Genomic DNA, 14978 nt, shown 5'->3' on the forward strand with positions numbered 1-14978 from the left:
AGAATCTATGGAACAAATTCCTCAGTCTAGAATAGGGAGAGCCAGCAGAGCTTGACCTTGATAGTCTCAGCACTTGAGAGTTCATTCCCATCATCATCTCCCAACCTACCCAAGACCATCAGGCACCCACCTGCCAACACTCAATCGCTATGTATTGAGTCATCTGAAAAGGGTCACACCACACATCAAAATGGTATTAACATGATGCACTGCATTCCTACTTAGGCTTGTCTCAAATTCTAATGAGAATAGCCATGTCTATCAACTCAGAGCTCAGTATTTGTCAGGGGTGGTGGGGCTGCAGCTACTCAAGCCCTAATTACTGTTTAGCTCAGAGAGTGAGTAATTCAGATTATAGAGGCTACATATGTTTACTGTCTCTTCATATCAAACACTTTAATGTGTATATTTAGAAGTGGAAGAAATAGCCATCTTGCAATCCAAATCTCCTAGAATTTGGACCCTCGATGAGGACTCCTATATCCCTCACACTTTTAAAAGTTTAGTAACTATTTTTAGTGCTGTTTAAGAGGTAAGACATGTGCGTGATAAAATACAAACTGATTCAATGATTAGGTTTCAAGAAGAATAACTTTAATTTTGTTGGCATCTTCTGCGTTTGTTTGCTCAGAGATGCTGTTACAAGTTGAGCCTTTCCCTAATCTATCCTCTATGCCACTTATCAACTCCAGTGGGTGGACCAAGAGAATCAGTGGAATGAATTTCTCGGTCTAGAGCAGTAGCTACTGGGGAGGTTGGCAGAGCTTCACATGCCAGACATTATACAGCAGTCCTAACCTGTTAGAAGCTTGGTCATGTGCTGTCTTCTCTGTCCAAATCTATAATCAGCTCATTTGATGACTAATTAGATTACAAAATGAGTGAGCAAACTATTTGTCTATGCTTCTTATAAGCTATTAGCCATTAAAAAATGTTTAAGTAGGTAAATGAAAGATGAGGAAGACGGAGGGAATGAGAGTCAGAGAAATGGCAGAACTTCAGGGCATCTAATTCCATTTCCTCATCATATAAAAGAAGAACCTGTGGTCTGGAGAGAAGTTAAGAGAGGAGAGAGAGAGAGAGAAAGATACTTGCTTAACGTTTAATAATAATTGTTTCTGTAACTAATTAATCCAAGGCAGTCTTCTGGCTCAGTCTCAGCATCGAATCACAGAAGAAACAGTCCCAAAGAAAAAGCAGAAACAGCAATTCAAGTCTTAGCCTCTCCATAGAACACCAAAGAGGGGGATATACTCTTGATGTACATGTAAAATCTTAAAAATCTTCTGACATTTTCTTCACCTTACTGGCAACGAATCCCTCCAAATATTACTCTTCTCCCTCTCTCTAGAACCCCTTAAAATTCCCCCTCCAATACTCAGGCCACCCAGTCTATCTCCTCCCCTCCTTAGCACTCTGGTATATGGATCCATGTAACTTTTCGGTTTTTTCCTTACTGCCCCACATCCTAGAACTAAAGAAAGACTGGAGCTCTCTGACTGAAAGAGCCTATCAGTCCCAAGGAGGATAAACTTTAAAAATAAACTGACACATAGAGATATCATAATAAAACTCCAGAACATCAAGGTGGAAAAGATGTGAAAAAGAAAACTCCAGAACATCAAAATGAAGAAGTGCTGAAAGGTAAAATAGGATACAGATAGATTACCTATGAAGGAGTGAAATTCAGATCAACCATAGAAGGTTCAAGAAAATAATGGAACGACAGCTTAGAAATGCTCAAGAAAAATAAATTCAAACTCAGAATTGTATAACAAGCCAAACTCACACTCAAGAGAGAGATTAAACTATATTCTCAGACATATAAGCCCTCAAAATTATCCACAAGATACTTTCTAGCAGAGGAAAGAGAACAAAAGAATAACCTACCAAAGGATATACTCCAGCAAAAAGAAATATGAATATAAAAGGTAATCAAGTGGCAAAAAAGAATGTATTTTTTTAAGTTAAGCTCTATGCCCACCCTGGGGCTCAAAACTCATGACCCCAAGATCAAGAATCACATGCTCTACCAACTGAGCCAGCCAGATGCCCCAGATGTATGTGTTTAACTTTTGTGAAATTAAAACGTTATTTTTGTGGTGGTTGCCATGGTGGGGTGGGGAGAGATGAGCAAAATGAGAGGAATGGGAGGTACAGGCTTCCAGTTATGGAATGAATACATTATGGGGATGAAAGATACGGCATGGGGAGTATAGTCAATGGTACTGCAATAGAGACAACTGGTATGGAGACAGATGGTAACTACACTTGTGATGAACACAGCGTAACATGTAGACTTGTCAAATCACTGTACACCTGCACCCAATGCAACATTGTGTGTCAACTATACTTCAATGAAGAAAAAGTAATTTTTGAAAGGGTTGGAGGGAAAGGAAGGTAGAAAACAATTCTTGGGGCGCCCGGGTGGCTCAGTCGTTAAGCATCTGCCTTCGGCTCAGGTCCTGATCCCAGGGTCCTGGGATCGAGCCCCACATCGGGCTCCCTGCTCCGCAGGAAGCCTGCTTCTCCCTCTTCCACTCCCCCTGCTTGTGTTCCCTCTCTCCGTCTCTCTGTCAAATAAATAAATAAAATCTTAGAAAAAAAACCCAATTCTTTACTTTTTAAAAACTTTATTATGGAAGTATAATTTACATACAATGTTGTATCAGTTTCAAGTGTACAACATAGTGATTTGGCAATTCTACACGTTACTCAGTGCTCACCACGGTAAGTATACTCACCATTTGTCACCACACAGAGTTATTACAATATTATTGACTACATTCCCTAGGCTGTACTTTTCATCTCCATGATTTATTTTAGATCTGGAAGTTTGCACCTCTCAATTCTCTTCCCCTATTTCACCCATCCCCACCACCCCCTCCTCCTCCAGCAACCACCAGTTCCTTCTCTGTATTTGTGATTCTGTTTCTGGTTTTTCTTTTCTATTCCATTTCACCTTTGCTTAGTATGTCATTACAGTTTACAAGAGGCTTTCAGATAAATCATGAGTAGCTAGAATCACAAGACCTTCAAAAATATGTTTTAAGAGAGACCGTGTTGGGGCAAATAGTAATTCCAATAAAACATGGAAATGCACTGAGTATAGTGATGCGCTTTGCGCCACGGAAGCGGGCTGCTTTGCACCAGGCATCATGACGACAATGACAGTGGGTCTGAGGAGGGGCGACAAACATCAGGTTCGGCAGGCTGATTGGCTTTCTTACTCTGTCCACCGAGTTGGACTACATTATGAATTGGTCGGGAAGGAAATGAACGGAGGTAAGAACTACAAAATCTCAGGCCAGCTGACCGCACGGTGAAGGGCCTCATTAGACGTCCAGTCCGTGGGGTCTGTGGACGAGAGGCCTCTTGCTGCCCCGGGGGGAGCCCGCGGATTCACTCCGCGCGAGAGGCCTGCTAATGAAAGGTCTTAGCTCCACAAAGACTACTGTTGAGAGGTTCATGGGACTATTGCCTATGTCATATGCTATGAGTTTAAGGCTTGGAATCTCTCACTTGAACTTTTTTATGCCATCCCGGAGTATGCCAAAAAGAAAAAAAAAGAAAAAAGAAAAAAAAGCAGCTGCCAAGAAGCAAACATTTTCCTGTCTCTAAAAATAAAATGCTGGCAACACTTCAGGCCTCTGTGCCAAGACCTGGCCCTTCCCAGGATAAACAATAGGTGACCAAGCTGATCACAGGGAGCACGGAGCCCGGAGCAGGCCCGGGGCCAGCCTGGAACGCCTAGGCCGGGGCATGTGCTGCTGTAAAGCTAGAAGCCAAAGGTGGCCCTCCCTCCTCCCCAGCTGATGAAGGGCAACTGCCAGCCCCCAGCCAGGGACCAGGTGTGGCTGAGTGGGGACAGCCTCGGGTTACACCAGAAACCTTGACCCAGCAGAGGTCACAGAGCTCCTACCATCCCCTGCCCCCAGAGCCCCAGGTGCACAGTGACAGATCTGAGGGTTGTGAGAGTCTGTCCAGAGAAAGCTCCCTGGGAAGGAAAGTTTCCTAAGGATCCATCTGCATCCGTCACTCAGGCTTGCGCCCATCACCTGTCAAGCACTTCCTGCCCAGCTGAGAGACCTCACGTGCTAGATGCAGGCCCAGCACAAGCACCTTAGTGTACGAATGCTAATAACGGCCGTCGTTCCTGCTCTAATTGCCTCCCGGCTCCCGCTGCATTTGTTCAAGCCCCTGTGCCTTGTCATTAGGGTTCAAATCTTCCCTGGACCACAAGCTTGGCTTTTGGCTGGTGTGGGGAGTTGAAAGGGCTAAGAGGGGGTTAGGGGAGGAGAGGGGCTAAATATAGCAAATATCTGCAGGCATAATCACTCCATAAACATGCTTCAGTGGAACAGAGTGGAGGACCGACCCAGATGACGGATGTCACTCACCCGAGTGTCACATCATAAATAAAACTGAATGAGCCCATTCTCCTGCAGAACCAGAGTTCTGCTCACACTATAAATAAATATTTATGAAGTCATGGTCCTTAAAAGACTTTCTTTTTCCAGGTAAGTAGACTTTAATGAAAAAGTGGAGCAGAGCTTCTCCTGCAATTATGGAATGGTCACTGGAGCTTTTCAACGGGTATTCCACGGAAAGGGAAAAGAAAAAAAGGAAAGAAGAAAAGGAAAAATAAGGCCCCACTCTAAGAGGCTGCCGCACGGAGATCTCCTTTATGCCAGGCAAGATTCATTCTCATTCCAAAAGTGACAGCCTTCTCTGAGGTGGCGGGCACCAGAAGCAGCACGATCGGTCCCGTTCCAGCCAGGCCTGTGTAATGAAGGAAGCACAAACACATCCTTGTCACCCAAGTTCAGACCCCTCCCACCACCTCTGCCAGGACGGACATTCTCCTGAGCGCTCTCAGCCTGTCTCTTAGTAACTGAAAAAATGTGCACCTCACCCTGTTACTATGCTCATGTGCAAAGAATTCCCAGAATGTGCCAATGCGTGCCTGGGGGTCTCTCGGGTGTTTATGTAGACCCCCCCCCACTCCTGCTCTTACTCCTGATTGCATTAGCAATGTCACCCACAAACGGTGCCCGAATCGGACCAGCCTTTCCTGTGCTCTTCATCTCACGTTACTGCAGAGAGAGCAAACACCCCTTGGGCTCCCAGCAGCTGGGCCACATTCCCCTCCTCCAAGGCACTGTGACAATCCTGTGTCACCTGGAGCTCCCAAGCCACTGCCTCCAGTACTATACAAGCTAACTTTCATGTTGCTTTGCAGCACACGCATTACTCAGCACTTCAGTGCACCAAAACCCTTGCCCAAGTCCAGCAAGCCTGTTTTCTTTCCCGGGGGAGGGCCTTCTGCCCGGGCTCCCTTCCCCGGCAAACCTCAAGGTGGCCCCTGCTAGGTCAGGCTGAACGGTCCCCATAGGGAAAAGTTGAAGATCCTTTGGCTCTAGCCTCCAGGAAGTCTTGTCCCACAAGGAACAGGAGTCTCTGGTTTTATGAAAATGAGTCACAGGCTGCCTTGACCGTGCCTATCTGAGGAGGCCAGGGCTGCCATGTATGGTCCGAGCTCTGTGCCACCCACCTCTCCATGTAAGTCGGAGTTCTTTGCCAGGACAGCCTGAGTCATAAAACTCAGCACATTCCTTAGGCGTTGGATAGTCTTTCCTTCTTATTACTTTGCTTTTGTTTTAGGCAGCACCTGGTTTCACTTTAAAAAACCCAAATAAAATCTCATAGTCAGGGCTCGGGTGGGGTGGGGAGATAGGAAGGAAGAGAAAAAGCAAGAAGGGAGTGAAGCCTAGGTTAGGGGAGGCAAGAAAGGGCTGTAACTCCCCACAGGTGAGAGCCAGAGCAGAGCACACAGGGAAAACTGCAGAGGGAAGAGCAGGAGAGAGAGGATGTCCTACAACTGAATTGAGTTTGATCGAAGTCCTTTTTGCAGTATATGATAAGGCACTTGATGTCTCGGGCTCCTCCCCGAATTAGGCCACAGTACTGAAAGCCCAGTGACCTCTGAGCGCCTACACTTTCTGAGTCTTCTCAATAAACCAATAGGCTTATTTTTGATGAATTCTAAGGAACTTTGCAATTATGACACTATGATTTTATGAACCTGACTGGTTTCTTTTCTCTTGGACCACAAACCCCAGTTCATGTGTAAGGGAATATTTTCCCACAACCTAATATTTGTTTTTTGTCTGTGGCGGGTAGTGGAATGGGAGACAACAAAGGAAAGGTGTAAATCCAACCACACAAATGTTGCTGGTCGAACTCAATTTCTGTGGCCAGGTTATTGTGTAAACTCATCTGTAAAGCTGTTAACATAAGAGTTTTAGAATTAAAACAGAATTCTAATAAGCAATGCTTCGCATACAGCAAACAAATAATGAATGAATGAATCAATGAATGAATGATACCAGTTAACATGGAGAATTGTATTTCCTTGGAGTAGTAAAGCATATTAATTACAGCATAAGACCAGGACCATAGGGTACTGGACTCAGAACTTAAACAGAGGCTTTTACCTCCCTCTGCCTGAGATTCTCTAAACGGGGCTGGAAAAGGCAAAAATCCTGGAGGTTCCTGAGTGGCTCCAAGGCTGCATTTTTAACGCACGGTTTGGCGAGCTTAATGGAAACCATACGAAGGGATCCCGGGAACCAGACCAGATGGCTTCCCGGGAATGTATTTAGCTTAACCTGGGCTAAAGAACAAAAATAACCACTAGGAGTTTCGGAGCGGGGCGGCGGGGCGAGGGGGGGGGGAGGGGGGTCCGCAGGGCCGCGGTGGTGGTACGACTTTTAATGAATTACCTTTTCTATTCAGCAGGAATCATGAGAAGACGGTCTGGGTAAATGGAAGTAAATGGAGCTGGGGCCAGGGGGCGGGGCGCGAGGTGGGGAGGAAGGGGTAGGAGGCAGCTACTTTCGTTACCACACAGTTCCGCCTGCCCTCAAAGGACACCAGCCGCGGCTGCCCTTTGCTGCCCGAGACCGCGGCGGGTTCCTTCCCGCGCGCCGGGTCTCCGCGCCGCCTCCACGGCCGCCGGACCCGGGCCCAGCCTCCAGCGCGCTCCGCACGGGAGGGCGGGAGGCAGACGGGACATGGGAGGGGGTTGCGGGGGGGGCGGCGGAGCGTGGAGGGAGACGGGGGCAGAGGGAGTGGGAGAGGAAACCCGCGGCAGACAGAGGGGCGGGCCGTGGGCGGGGCTTCGGGGCCGCGAGGCCCCTCCGGGGAGAGCCGGGGCGTGAAAGGCCGCGATCTCCCCGCCCCCAGCTCCCGGTCCGCCGCGCCTCGCGTCGCCCCCACCCACCCGACGGCGTGGGCGCATCTGCTCCCTCGCGGCACACTGCGCGGAGGGAAGGCCGGCCGGGGAAGGCTGCGGCTCCCCTGGGCTAGGGCTCTGAATACAGAAAAGCCTTTCTCACGCCCCTGCGGCCCTCCCCGCCCGGGTCTCCCAGATGGAAGGGACTGGCTCCTCCACGCTGGAGCCCACAGCTGTCGGGGCCACAGCACCATTTCTGTGGCTCTTGCGGAGAAGTGTGACTCCCAAGGATTTCCTTTTAAAAAATCAGTAATGATTACAACGATAACTTTTGTTCCCGCTTCCAATTTAAGAGAGAGAAAAAATTGAGGGCTGGGGGTGTTGGAAGCCCGGGAAAGTGTCCCAGAAAGCCAGCCTGTGAGGGTCTAGAGAGTAGCGGGCCCTCTCCTACCTCAGAGTCGTTACTTAAGCAAGCTGCAGGCCTCCACCTTTGGGACTTGGTTTTGCGACTCAGCTAAGTGACGATGCCGGTGCTCCCAGACTATAATCGGAGTACTGATCCCCTTCTGAGTCGTCCGACGAGCCCGCCTTGCTTGCGGAATTACCCTGTTGCTGAAGCTGGAGGAAAATGGCGGCGTTGTTAGCGTTCGCCCATCCGCAGAGGTTACTTTTTGCACGGCACTGGGAATGCAGTTGCAAAGACCTCATTCTTGAGCAGGAGTTGGGATTATCCCTGCATCTTCTTCCATCTCCGTTAACCTTCCTATTACATATATCGTGCCTCTGCCAGGAAGGCCAGTCAATAAGCAGGAGAGAGAAAAAAATGCAGGAACTCTGGAATCACAGCCGAACTACCACTGCTTCTGGCCTCGCCTAATCACCCCTTAGTGGTAAGATTCTTGCCCGTCTTCCCTACTGTTCCTGTAGGCTGGAATTCCTGGGTGTGACTGCTCTGCTTTCCAGTTTTACAACGTGAGTTTCTTGAAGATAGGACCCAGAAACAGCGACAGTAAGAAGATGGGTTACCAAGGCATTAGCCACCAGGCAAATACTTTTTAAAAAGTGAGAATATTGTTAATGGTGGTTGAACATTTCAACCATCCAATCCTTACCGGTTGCTGAAAATTTCCTTCAATCCCTACTTGTTGCCGATGATGCTGATGCGGGGAATTTGTGCATTTTACATCTCAGTGCTTGTTCTCCTCCCCCAAAATACAGCACCTCTAAAAATAATTAAGATTTTGCCTTGTCTAATAAATTAAAGGTCATGATTTATTTTTGTGGTCAGAACTTCAGGCCCAAGGTTTCCCAAACAAGTGCCCCACATTCATGGTGTGAACTGGGGCGGAGGTGGGGGGGCAGGGCTGGGGGGAATACTTTCAGCCTGTTGTACCATAAAAACAAGAGTAGGATGTAATGCCACTAATTTGTCAGGAATTGTTGACTGAAAAGAGGCTACTTACTGTGAGGCTAGGAAACTCACTTTAGGGGAGGGGGCCGGGGAAGCACCTCAAAGAGAAAGGCAACTGTTCCCCACGACAGCTGCAGCCACTGGCGGTGGAATTGCTTGGCGCCAGCACAGCTCCGTGCAGCAAGAGGGATTTATTTAGCAATAGTTCATGATTCTCCCAAGCAACCCCCAGGAGGCCCAGCTAGCAGTAATACATACTTTCAGGCAATCATCTACCCTTCCTAGAAGGATGCAGCAACACTACAGTGAAGGGATGCCCCTGGCCCCCCGCACAATGTATCTTTTAGTAGACTGCCCGGCTCCAAACGCCCCCAAAGAACTCCCCCTCCACAGCCTACCACAGCCCTGCCTCCTCGTGCTTGCCATGCACCGGAGCAAAGTTATCAATTCCTAATGCAGAAAAATCAAGAAACAATTTCTGGAAGGCCATCATTCAGTGGACTAGTTACCTGGGAACCCAGGTGGGCTGTCCAACCCTGCCCCATTAGCTAACTTTGTCAGATTAGCTAGTTGGTGCCCACAGACTAGCATTTTCCAAAGTGCCATGTGTATATAACCAGTGGGTCTTGTGATAATGTTAGGTGGTACTTGAGTAACACTTCTTTTAATGGTCAGGTTTTTGTGTGTGTGTGTGTGTGTGTTTTCTAATACACATAACTAGAATACCAAATCCATGGTGTCACAAATATAATTACTTAAGGTGAGGCTGGGATTTTTTTTGAGTCAATTTAAAGATAAATCTTAATAAACAAAAGTAAGAGGAAAGCAAGAATAATTGTAACTTTTATATTAAATGATGTGAAGTCAGTGGAGTGCTTGCAGAAACTAGTTCGTATTCCTTTTTTCAACTCATTCTTTAGGAATCTCTGCCAGAACTCTTAAGACATAGAACGAATTCCATTTTAGGGGCACCTGAGTGACTCAGCCATTAAGCGTCTGCCTTCAGCTCAGGTCATGATCCCAGGGTCCTGGGATCGAGCCCCACATGGGGTTCCCTGCTCCATGGGAAGCCTGCTTCTCCCTCTCCCACTCCCCCTGCTTGTGTTCCTGCTCTCGCTCTCTCTCTCTGTGTCAAATAAATAAATAAAATCTTAAAAAAAAAAATAGAATTCCATTTTAGCATCCTGTTAAAAAAATTACTGGATCTTGAGAAAGTCTGATCAGGCAAGACAAAGCCCCTGCTCTGGACGGCCATGTGAAGGGGAACAGAGATGGTCGATATTGGATGGCAGAACAAGCATCTGAGGAGAGTGAGCCCAGGACAGTGGGCACCCAGGGTGGGTCCCAGAAAGGAAGGACAATCTGAGAACTCATTACCTTTTTTGCAAGAGGCAGAATCCAGCAAATCACTGATACCGCTAATGAAAATTTGGGGAGTACAAGAGAAATTTCCAATTCCCATAAGCTTCTTTGAGGCTTGTTTCCACCACAACTGGAGAGATCTATACAGGAATGTTCATGATGCTTTAAGAGAGGATGCTCATCAGAGCGGTCTACTTTTCTATTTGTCACGTGATTGTAAATTTGGGATCACCTTCACACCAGCTCTGCACATACACACACCACCATCCTCATTGCCACACTATGCACACTTACGGACACCACCCCAGGGATTCACTGTTGGGTGACAAGCAAAAAGATTCTTACATGCTTCAGAAAGTCTTTCTTTAGTTGATTGTAGTTCATCAGATTCTTAGATCCTGGCTTTTTAATTCTCATACCTAGTAGAAAGAGACAGGCAATGTGTAAATGCTTGTGGTAGTATCTACCATGAGATGAATAAATGAAATTCACTAATATTCCTTAATCACTTTTAATCAGTAGCTCCAAACACTCACATCCGTACTAACCCCCAGCCCCACCCAACTTGTGCTACCACCACGACCTTCTCACATACATGCTCTTTTTCAGAGCTGCTGCTGGCAAATGTCTCTCTGGGATTTCTCCCTCCTTTTATTTCTGCATCCTGTCATCCTTACTGTTTAGGAGAGGTACAACAAAGTAACCAGGTGCATGAAAGGAGGAAAAGAAGCAGAAATGCAAAAGGGCTTAAATGGCCTCAGACTCTTGAAGGGAGGAAAATACCAGATGAAGACCATAATTAAAATGAAGGCAGAACATGATATAAAGTGATAGTTTGGGACAGGACTTACATGATTTTCCATAATTTGGAGGTGCTGGAGAAAAATCACCAAACAGAATTTGGTGTGTCTATAAAAAAAGAGAGAGAAAAATAAATACCAACCACCCTCACAACAAGAGAAATTTAATAAAATTCCTTTTCCAGTGTTGTGCTTCTTCATTCAAAGGCAGTTTTTGATACTGCTGTCAAAAGCCATTGTAATAACAGACACTAACAGTAAAATAGACAAAACTGGGGAAAATATTGATAAAATAGGATAGGCAAAAGAGTACTATCCTAATATGGAAATAGCATACACAAGTCAATGCAGTAAAGCTAAACACCCTAATAGACATATGGGCAAAGAAAATGAATATAATCAATCTTCATTATTCATGGGTTCCAGATTTTCCAGTTTTCCTACTCAATAAAATTTATTTGTAACACCAAAATCAATATATGCAGCATTTTTGAGGCATTCAAGGACATTCAGGGAGCAGAAAACAATTTGAGTCACCTGACATGCGTATTCTCAGTCGAGGTCAAACAAGAGGACACTTTGCCTTCTTATTTCAGCTCTCATCTTTAAACAAGTGTCCTTCGGGGGGGCCTATTTAGTGCCACATTTTCTGCATTTTTATGTGTTTTCTTAGTGATTTCACTGTTTAAAATGGCCCCCAGTGTAGTGCTGACATGCTGTGTGATGCCCCTAAGCGCAAGAAGACGTTGATGTGCCTTACTGGGAAAATACACTTGTTAGGTAAACTTCATTTAGGCATGAGTTAGAGTGCTGCTGGCTGTAAGTACAACGTTAATGACTCAACTATACTTATGAAATAAGGTATCTTCAAACAGAAACACACATAAACACAAATTTATAGTTGATGAAAATGTTGTGACCAGAGGCTCACAGGAACCTGGCCCTATATTTCCCCTAGGAGCAATGGTCCAATAATTCAGTGTTAGTAGGGACTTTAGAAAACATAACTACCTCTGTGAATAACGAATAAACAGAAGATGCTCATCAAACTCACTGATAATCAAAGAAATTAAAATTAAAAGGAAATTAAAATATCTTCATCTGTTCAATTGGGAAATAACAAAATTACTTTTTAAAGCCAGTGTTAGAGAAAATATGGGAAAACAGGCACTGTTGAGGACTGCTGGTGCATGAGGCCAGTTTTCTAGAAGGCAATCTGGCCATATATCAAAATTTCAAATAAGCATAAATCCTGATCCAAGAAGTCGACTTATGAGAAAGTACCCTGAGGAGATAATTGTGCAATTGCAAAAATTTATATTTAAATTTATTCATCACTGCATTGTTTATAATAGTTGCCAATTTGAAAAACCTAAATGCCTGGCAATATGGGATATTTTTAAATTGTGATATATCCAGTCAATGGAATCTTACATATCCATTAAAATGACAAGTATTATTGCTAACACTGAAAGAATATGTCCATGAAAATATTCAGTGATTAAAGCAGATCAGAGGACAGTAGATCCCATCAATGCATTCTGTGTCCGTGTGTGCATCTTTATGTATGCATAACTATAGAGAGACATTTCTAAGGAGGTTCACTAAAATGTTCATGGTGATTATCCCTGGGGGGAGGGAAAGGATTTCAGATAATTTTTACCTTTGTTTCTATTCCTCTGTATTATTTGAAAGTTTAAAATCTGAGAAAAGCTGTTTTTGTTTTTAAACTGTCAATATACTATATACAGTTACTGTCTTACATGGGAAAGAGAAGTTGGTGACTCTGAAGAAGATACAACATCATCAGTTAACAATGTATAATCTTGGTTGTTTATCTTTGTATCCCCATCACCTAAAAGAAAGCTATGCACACAGTAAATAAGCACTCATAAATAAGTGTTTGATGAATAAATAATTTTAAACAATAACTCCAACCCCCTCTAGTTTGTTTTTTATGAAATACGCAGGTACAATGATTTAAGCTCTCCATGGAAATGATGGCTGAGCAATAGTGGACTTACCACACTGTGCTTGACATCAGGTGAATTTTTAAAAGAACTGCTTATTTGAGGAAATAGTCCTGCATGCATGCAAAGAAGGAACACCAGGATTAAACCCAGTGTTAGAATAAAATCTCTTACACTCCCAATTATACCATACAAATAAATTGTACACACATGCCTTATTCCCTTTTAGAATTTGACCAACAGAAAAATAAGAGTCAGGTAAAATGAAACTGTGACTAAAAGTTAACTCATGGTAAATACTTTGGAGCTTTTGAGGGTGGAGGTAACTTTCCTTACGGTACACATTTCAATTTTATTTTAAAAAGAAAACAATACCGATAACAGCTAAGGGGACATTGAAATTATATGTCTATAATTTTAAAATGTTATCAAAATAATTCAGTTTTACATGTCCTTTGGCTTTCTCAATGAGGTTTTTCTGAAGCCTAAAGTAGAGGCTGTGTTTCAGTCTTTGTTAATTTTCTTGAGTTTTAATCCAGCTAAAAATAATTATCTATGTCCCCTTTCCCATCTAAAAATAGTTAACCTTTCAAATGCTGCTTTTTTTTCTTTAAAGATTTTATTTTTTTAGAGCAGTTTTAGGTTCACAGGACCATTGAAAGATACATAGAGTTCCTATATGCTCCTGCCCCCACACAGGCATAGCCTCCCATTATCAACATTCCCCCACCAGAGTGGGACATTTGTTACAACTGAGAAACCTACACTGACACATCACAATCACCGTTCCCATTACAGTTTACTCCTGGTGTTGTACAATCCATACGTTTGGACAAATGTATAATGACATGTGTCCATCATTATAATATCATACAGAGTATTTTCACTGCCCTAAAAATCCTTTGTGCTCTGCCTATTCATCCCTCTTCTTTCCCAGCCCCTGGCAACCTCTGATCTTTTTACTGCATCCGTGGTTTTGCCTTTTCCAGAATGTCAGGTAGTTGGAATCATATAGTATGTAGCTTTTTCAGATTGGCTTCTTTCACTTAGTAATATACACTTCAGATTCCTCCATGTCCTTCCATAGCTTGATAGCTCATTTTTTTTAGTGCTGAATAAATCTTGCATTGTCTGGATGTACCACAGTTCATTTATCCATTCACCTACTAAAGAATGTCTACATATATATACACACACATATGTATATATATATATATATATATACATTTTTTTAAGGAGGCTCCATGCCCAGCGCAGAGCCCAGTGTGGGGCTTGAACTTAACGACCCTGAGATCAAGACCTCAGCTAAAATCATGAGTTGGATGCTTAACCAACTGAGCCACCCAGGTGCCCTAATTATTTGCTATATATATCTTCCTTAGTGAGGTGTTTGTTAAAGTCTTGGGCTCATTTTTTAGTCAGTTTTTTGTTTCTTGTTGTTGAGTTTTAAGACTTCGTTGTATATTTAGAATAACGGTTCCTTATCAAAAGTGTCTTTTGCAAATATTTTCTCCCGATCTGTGGCTTCTCACTCTCTTGACATTATCTTTTGCAGAGCAGAAGTTTTTAATTTTAATAAAGTCCAGCTTATCTATTATTTCTTTCATGGATCATGCCTTTGGTGTTCTATCTAAAAAGTCATTGCCATAGCCAAGGTCATCTAGGTTTTTCCTATGTTATATTCTAGGAGTTTTACACTTTTGCATTTACATTTAGGTCCATGATTCATCTTGAGCTAATTTTTGTGAAGGGTGTAAGGTCTATGTTTAGATTTTTTTTTTTTTTTTTTTTTGGCGTGTGGATACCAGTTGTTCCAACAAAATTTGTTGAAAAGACCCTTTTCTCCATTGTTTTGCCTTTGTTCCTCTGTCAAAGATACATTGCCTATATTTATGCGGGTCTGTTTCTGGGCTCTCTATTCTGTTCCATTGATCTATATGTCTATTCTTTCACCAATACCACATTGTCTTAATTACTGTAGCTTTTTGTAAGTATTGAAGTTGGGTAGTGTCAGTCCTTCAACTTTGTTCTTGTTCTCCAATATTGTTTTTTTTTTATTAATTTTATTATGTTATATTAGTCACCATACAATACATCATTGGTTTTTGATGTGGTGATCCACGATCCATTGTTTTCGTATAACACCCAGTGCTCCATGCAGTACGTGCCCTCCTTAATACCCATCACCGGGCCAACCA

At 43.8% G+C, this 14978-nt stretch overlaps 1 protein-coding gene across 5 annotated transcripts in view; it reads right to left on the minus strand.

Annotated features, from left to right (window-relative positions):
- Positions 1-4507: 4507 nt before the first annotated feature.
- Positions 4508-14978, minus strand: part of C2H4orf51 (chromosome 2 C4orf51 homolog) — a 34267-nt gene continuing 23796 nt past the window's right edge. For 2 of the 5 annotated variants that reach the window (XM_081811827.1, XM_081811826.1), the window contains 5 exons: positions 12835-12893; positions 10862-10919; positions 10356-10429; positions 7689-7855; positions 4508-4782 (listed from right to left, as the gene is read on the minus strand). In XM_081811827.1, the coding sequence (XP_081667953.1) occupies positions 7748-7855; positions 10356-10429; positions 10862-10919; positions 12835-12893 (299 nt within the window). In that variant the 3' untranslated portion in view covers positions 4508-4782; positions 7689-7747. Of the gene's footprint in view, positions 4783-5352; positions 5547-6785; positions 7195-7688; positions 8461-10355; positions 10430-10861; positions 10920-12834; positions 12894-14978 lie in introns of those variants that run through there. The other 3 variants (XM_006747618.2, XR_014142832.1, XR_014142833.1) reach the window with 3 other exon arrangements.

This window comes from Leptonychotes weddellii, chromosome 2 (assembly GCF_054177405.1).
Source record: "Leptonychotes weddellii isolate Sample4059 chromosome 2, ASM5417740v2, whole genome shotgun sequence".
Classification (NCBI taxonomy): domain Eukaryota; kingdom Metazoa; phylum Chordata; class Mammalia; order Carnivora; family Phocidae; genus Leptonychotes; species Leptonychotes weddellii.